General features: G+C 47.8%; 1 protein-coding gene across 3 annotated transcripts in view; it reads right to left on the bottom strand.

The window, feature by feature from the left end:
* Positions 1 to 4295: 4295 nt before the first annotated feature.
* Positions 4296 to 7328, bottom strand: part of ZYG11B (zyg-11 family member B, cell cycle regulator) — a 29138-nt gene continuing 26105 nt past the window's right edge. For 2 of the 3 annotated variants that reach the window (XM_006025790.2, XM_025206658.1), the window contains exon 14: positions 4296 to 5590. In XM_006025790.2, coding sequence (XP_006025852.1) covers positions 5400 to 5590 — 191 coding nt within the window. In that variant the 3' untranslated portion in view covers positions 4296 to 5399. The remainder of the gene's footprint in view (positions 5591 to 7328) is intronic. The other variant, XR_003094557.1, reaches the window with a different exon arrangement.

Below are 7328 nucleotides of genomic sequence, written 5' to 3'. Positions count from 1 at the left end.
TTCCTTCCCCTTCACCGTTCTGGCTGCCCCCATGGTTACACGCCAGCCCCCTGGGCGATGGGAGGGGAACGCGTGCGGTAGCGTTTCAGGACACGTTCCTCTGCCGCATGCACGAAAAAGTACAAATAAAGCGGATTATGCCACGCTCATGCCTGGCGTCGCCGCCCTCAGTCCAGCGGACGGTGCCGGTCGCCGCGGGGATGTGGCGCAAGAACGGAGGGGAGGGGCGAGGCGAGGAGGGTTTGGCGAGACCTTTGGCTAGGCCTGGGGTTGCCAACGATCCAGGAAGTCGAATATTGCACCAGCCTCTGTCTGTCTGTCCGTAACGCTTTAGTTGCGCTCCGATTGGCTGACAAACAGCCAATCAGCGTGCGAAGAAGCATTCCGACAAGTGGCAGCACACTGCTGTGATGACGGGGACGCAGGTAGCCTTCCCCTCCCCCCGCACTGCTCCTTGGCGATGACAGCGGCCCCGCGGAGGGCGGGAAGCAAGGCCCCTGGCACTGGCCTCAGCCTGCCCCTCCCCCCTTCCCGTGTCACCGCCTGCAGGCCCGACTCGGCAGTGGTGGGGGGAGGAGCGAGCCCAATACAAGGGGGGGAGGAGGAGGAGGAGGAGGTGGAGGTGGCAGGGGGAGGGGAGGAGTGGGCCTGAACCCGACGGGGGAGGGAGAGAAGCCAGCCCAACATGGGGTGGGGGTCAGGGAAGGAGTGAGCCCGACTGGGGAGAAAAGCCAGCCCGCTGCCACAGTGGCCTGGTTCAATGTGGCAGTGATTGGGAGAGGGAAGGAGTGAGTCTCCTCCCCTCCTCGGGCCCAAGCCCACTCTCCCGTGTCAGCCCTGAGCCCGCTCCTCCCACCCCCAGCAGCCACCAGGTCGGCCCGGGCCCGATGCTCCACCTCCCCGCACTGGCCCAGCTTCTCCCCACCCTCGGGCCCAGTCTTCTCCCGCATCAGGCCTGGGCCTGCTCCTCCCCGCCCCCCACCGCTGCAGCGGGGAGCAGGCCTGGACCCCAAGCAGCAGGAGGGCAGTGGGGAGTGGGCCCGGACGGGGCGGGGGACACGGGGCTCCATCCCTGCCCGCTCCCCCCCCCCCCCCCCCAATCATTCTTGACAGGCAATGGGCTAGTTAAAAATAAATCTCCAGTAGACTGCCAAGAGTGACCTCGGAGATAAATGATAGGGCATTCATTACATTAAATATGAAATGTTGAATCCCATTTATACAGTAGTCCAGTAGGTTTGGTTTTTTTAAAATGTAATAGTCATGTGCGTTTGCCTTCTTGAGGTCAAGTCATTAATGTCATCACAGCATGCGATGAAACCTCCTGGCATAGATTCAAACACAGTTGGCGACCCCAGTTAGGCCAGCTAGGCAGATGGGAGCGAGATCAGAGATGTTTCCAGACACAGGTAGTCCTTCCTGGGGTAGGCAATCTGTGCCCAAAAACTTGTCTGACATCTCTCCCATCTACACAGACCAAAGAACCAAAGAAGTCCTTGCCTGAGGAAGTGTGAATGACACCGTTCAAAATTTTCTCTGGTCTGCACTGGCTGGGGGTAGCATAACTGCGGGGGTGGAAACCAGGGCAGCAGCCTCAGCCACCCCCTTTGCGGGTGGAGGGACAATACTACACCGGCACTACCCTGTGAAGCACAGCTGCCCCAGGTGTAGCGCTGCCCCGACACACTTCTAGTGTCAGGATAAGTTTGCTAAAAGGAGATGAGCAAACCAGCTCTCCCACCACCGAGCAGCAGGGTACAGGAAGACCATCGACTGTGTGATACCCCAGGACAGCTGCATGATCCTGATCCCTCGGTGATTTACACTGGTATACAAAACTGATGTAGGTTACACTGGGATGGCGTACTCCTCCATCTGTGCCCCGAGACTACAAAAATGTATTTCACTTGGGCCGTGAAGCCAGCAGCGAGAGAAGGGGCTACAGCCTAAACCGTCCACTATCTCTATTCTGTTCATTAGTTAGTATTTGCAAAGTAAATGCTCCTTTAGCTATAATCAGTTGCTTCTTTCTTGCCCTATGCAGTTTCACACATCAACACCAATAAGACTTTTCATTTACACAGAATTAATGGCACTCTGGTTTCTCATGAACTGGATGCTGTTGAAGGACAATGACACTTGAAAGTCTGGAAGCCATGGGCAGTTTAAATACACTCAACAGTGCACTCCTGAGCAGTCTTACCCCGCTCCAACGCAACGCTTTTGCAGACAGCATAGGCCACGCAGGCAGGAGGATGCGTCATGGCAGTATAGCGTAAGACCTCTTTACCAGGACTAAACACGTTTAGGTAAGCTGTTCAAACAGCTTCGTCCCCAGAAATAACCCCACTCCCACTGAATTTTACAATCTTTTCCCTCTCACCCACAGGTTTCCATCTAATTTTGTATTTTTAGTGAGGGAAACAAATAAACAAATCTTATGTCCCAAAATCTCAACACTTACTTGTGTTGGCTATGTGTGAGGGTAGAGAAGCAGACTGCTAACTCCCTCCTCCCTCATTCCTCATAATCTTAGTCTCCTGTGCCACTATTTCTGGTTCAACACCCCCTTCCTAGCCATTAAACCAGGGGTGTCAAAGTCATTCGGCCCCACGGGCTGGATGAGTTGAGTGGGGCTGGTCTGCAGGCCAGATCTGGAGTGAAGAGCTTTACATCTGCCCTCCGGGGTCAGACATGTGGTAGCGGCAGTGGTAAACGCTGCTCCTCCCACCACCACATTTCTGACCCTGCAGAGAGCCCCTCTAGCCTCACTAGTGTCTAACACATCATTGGTTGTACAGTCAAACTGTACGTTGTGCCTGATCCTCCCACCTGTTTCCCCACACGTCCTTGGGCGTGGTGCACACAGTCCGGCCCTTTCCAACGCACCGTCACTTGTTCATTTCCTCCAGGCAGGAGAGGAACATACTTTAAACCTCTGAAACCAGGAAATGCAAGATTCCATATGCAACGCTTTCAGGGCTATCCTTCGATCCAGATCGACACAGGGAAGTAGGGAGAAGGGCTGGTGTACCTCCAAGAGGGGCAGCTCCCCACAAACAGGTACACAGGAGGAAAGAATTCGGGGTAGATACAGCTCTCTCTCTCTCTCCCTTATCTCTGGGACCTCCCCTGCCCACCTCCCAGGTCCCTCCACCTCCCATAACTGATCGGACAGGTCAATCTTTAGGTTGCATACTTTGTTATTCCTGTGAAAACAAGGAATATATTAAATATATATGGGGGGGGAGGGAGGGAAACATTACTTTAGAACCAATTTCCTTGAAGCATCAATTTAGAGGGCAAACCCTCAAGTGCTCTCCACAAACCATAAAAACAACTAGAGTTATTTATGGGTATTCTGGAAGCCAGGTTACTACTCTGGAGAGAGAACAAAATTGTAATGCAGCCCTTCTGTCAAGAGGAAAAACGTGTGTTCGTAGCAGAGAGCAACTTATATTTCATGGTAGAAGCACAGACTCTGTCACCATTTCCCACAATGGACTTTCAACACTTGGAGTCAACTTAACTAGTGTAAGAGGTAAAATTGTTTGCACCATGTTTTTTGTTTAAATACACTCCATCATTTTAAGCTGCTGCCAAATTTCACTTCTTTCACTGCCCACATCCAGATTTGTGGAGAAGAGTGAAGCCATCTAGATCAGAGGTGGGCAAAATGCAGCACAGGGCCCAGATGCGACCCGCCAGGCCATTCTATCTGGGCCCGTGGGACCCCTAAAAAGTGTAGAAAATTAATATTAATCTGCCCTGGGCTGCCTGTCACGCGGCCCTCGATGGCTTGCCGAAACTCAGTATGCGACCCTCTGCCCAGAATAATTGCCTGCCCCTGATCTAGATACTTAGAGTACAAAACACACATACTGTACAATACAATAATACCACTAAAACAAGAGACATTTCATTTGAGCTACAACTGAACGGTTAGAGAACGTAGAGGGTATGTTAGCTTCACGGCATTGAAAAATGTAAGTGGTGTTGCAAAAGCCATCCCCCCAGAGCAGGGTAGGCAGCAGAGAGATTCCCTTTATGAACAGTACCAACCAGTGACATGCCTCTTTTTTAGTCACTTAATACACAGATATGGAAACTTCATCACCTGGCTAGGAAAGTAGAACTAAGGACCAATTCTCAAAATAAAGGAAATTTGAACTACTGTACAGTTTGCTTCCATCACTTGTATTTTGTCAAGCGCCAGTGTGCTGTGTAACCTATTTCATTCAATACAATTTTAAAAGTCAGAAGTAACATAAGGAGGGGGGGGAAAAAAGAGAATCTTTTTTACAATTAAACAGCTTTATGTAAAATTCACACTCCACGCACAATGCGATTGACACAGGGCCTTGCATACAATGTTGGCCAACAGTTTGCACTGTGATGCCTTGGGAATAAGTCATTGCACAATACTAACCAAGTATTTACAGGAAACGGCAAAGAAAAACAGCCTGTTATAAGTAAGGTGACCAAACACCTGGGCCCTTCTGTTAGGATTTGCAGTCCCAAGTGCTGAGAAGGGCTGTCTTGTTTCATCTTTCTTGCTGAGTGGAACTGGGGAGACCCCTCATTTCCTCACTTCTTTAAAGAACAAAGAAGACTTCCTCAATTTCAAAATGTAAAAACTCAGCGTATCTGCTTCACATTTCCCATCTCTTCCCTTTCCTGCTTACTTCCGTTGCTCTGCTCCAGCAGTTAGTTCCACTTCTCCTCTTCTCCCAATGCAAAGAGGGGGATAGTGTTGATCCTAACTTTGTTGATGGAGCCTGGAGGAGTCAGGGGAGGCCAACAGCTGCAAGAAACAACAGTCTGGTTCTAGAGACACAAAGAGCACAGCTTGATGGCAACAGGAAAAGGAGTTTTGAAGACTTGGGATTGAAGAGAGCTTAACAGGACATTCTGGTCGCCTTAGTTATAGCATCATTTTAATGTGTGCATGCATGAATTTTTGTATGAAGCTGCAAGAGTGTTGAATGCCACAATCACAAACAGTTCTATTCAAACACCATGTTGGTAAACAGTCCTATAAACAGCAATCGCAGAGATGAAGTGACCGTCTGTCCCAGAAGTCAAGTCACACAACAAGATATTCCTCAATGTCTGGTGCTGATGTACATTCCAACCTGTATATGTTCCACCTCTTTGTAGCCTGCAGAAATCCTATAGGTATGACCAGCTCAAGCAGTGATCCTAGCTCCTCTTACATGTTGCATACTGCAGTTGCATTAAAGTTGACATTCACCAATGGTTACCACATGTGGTATTGAGTACCACAACTGCTGGTAAATAACTTTAATGGTGACCGCTATAGTACAAGTTACTCCAACTACACACACGTCAAAGGATTATTACAGAGAGGATAGTTTACACACCGATACCAGCAGCCTTCAGTTTGGTTTGGCTTGCTGCTGCTTTCTACATGGGGGTGGCCTTCCATGGCGCATAATATGTTTTTCTAAACTATCTAAAATGGCAATGGCAATTCGCTGGACATCTGGATCAGTCTGAATGTTTTCCTTGATGTTGTACAAGTGCTGCAATCCTCCTTCTTCAATTAACATGCTGCAGTACCTGGCAGCTGAAATGAGAGGGGTGGGAGGAAGGGAGAGAGAGTTACTTCTGGCTCTTTTTAGACACTAGTTACATGCAGGCTCTAATTCAATTCTGTTTCTACCTATTTCAGCCCTTCAGGACATTTGCAAGGGCACATACCAAGAAAAAAGCCATATCAGAATTTTACTGTCCACCAATAGAGTGAGGGAGAGACTTTTCTAGTTACAATACCTGACAGGGGCTCACATCTTCATGGTCCATTCCTAACTTTATCAGTGTCTTTTTGAGGCACCTGCAAAATGTGGATACTGACCCTGTCCCACAGCTGTTACATTTGTTAATGTTTCCATGCTCAGGGGCGTAGGTGATCGAAAACTGCCAAGTATGTAGAAAGCAGTTGCTGTTATTAGCACCTGTCATAAGCAACAGATACCAAAAGTGGAATCTGAGGCACCACAGCACTTATACTGCCTCATACCACAAACAGGAAATAAAAATCTTCAAAATAATTGTACTAGCCACTGATGCCTGCAGTTAAAATGACACGAGATGCTACAAATGCACTTGCAAGTATTCAGTTCATCTGTACTACTGCAACTAGCCCACGGGCTGTATTTTTCCCCCACTCCTGACTTATAAGCATACTGGATAAGTGCATAGTTCACCTAACTGCATAACAAGACACTGGTCCCAATGGGTTTTTTTATTGCTTCTATATCAACAAGCTCCAGGTATCTACATATCAGTTATCTGCACAGTTCTTGGGCCACTGTCTTCACCATAACATAATTTGACTCTGTTTAACTACATATTTGGTAACAGCAATGAGGCACTGGCAAATTCCACGCTGCTATCAGAGGCATAAGATGCTCTAAGAAACAAGCCTTAATGAGTTGGAAAAAAACTTAGTGCAGGCTGTTCCTACAGTTAATTAGCATTGTTCATATTGACTTAGGGTAGGTGTACAGATTCTCTCAGTCCCAAGAACAGGCATTTGCAGAAAGCGCACTGTATATATTACACTGTATGCTCAATTACACTGGGACACAGTCTGGCTGGGAATCAGCACCATTTAGAGAACAAGGCTCTATAGCTTTCAAGTTTTTAAAGAAAGTTTTCAAAACAGGTGTCTAATGTAATTTGGGGAACAGTATCTGCCTACAAATGACAGTCCTGGTGTAAGTTGTCCCCTTCTATCTCAGTGAAGCCGTACTGAGGTTGACAATTTAAGTACTGACTTCAGATTTTTCCCAGGTGATGACATTTAGCAGAATGAAACTAATACTAACACACTCCATTGTCAAAATAGGATGTTGTTGTGGATAATGGAGCAGGCTGGTGGGAGACCACTAGCTGCTGTAAAGAATTGCCTGCATGGGAAATAAAGAACGTAGATAGACTCATCTTAAATTCTCTCTCTCTGTCCAAAGAGAGTTAGGGAGGAGCTATGTCCTCCTTCACTGCACACACACACAAAAAAAAAAAAAGCTTCCTGGATATTTGCCAAAGAACTCCCAACCCAACCTTCATACCTTTTCCTTTAAAGCAATCTCTAAAAACCAAGGGCTTGGAAGATTTCCCCAACAGCATGCTATTATTTCATACCTGCCTACTGCTAGTTTTCCCAACAGCAACTTTTAGGAGTGCTTGCCACAGGTCATTGTCAGAGATTAATCTTTGAGTTCTCAAAGTCAGAGTAACAGGATACAACTGGTCTCAACCTGAACAGCAATTTCCATGTAACCCAGCAGCAAAATTTCTTT

This window comes from Alligator sinensis, unplaced genomic scaffold (assembly GCF_000455745.1).
Source record: "Alligator sinensis unplaced genomic scaffold, ASM45574v1 scaffold172_1, whole genome shotgun sequence".
In the NCBI taxonomy this organism is placed as follows: domain Eukaryota; kingdom Metazoa; phylum Chordata; order Crocodylia; family Alligatoridae; genus Alligator; species Alligator sinensis.
This window is presented reverse-complemented; position numbering and strand designations above follow the sequence as displayed.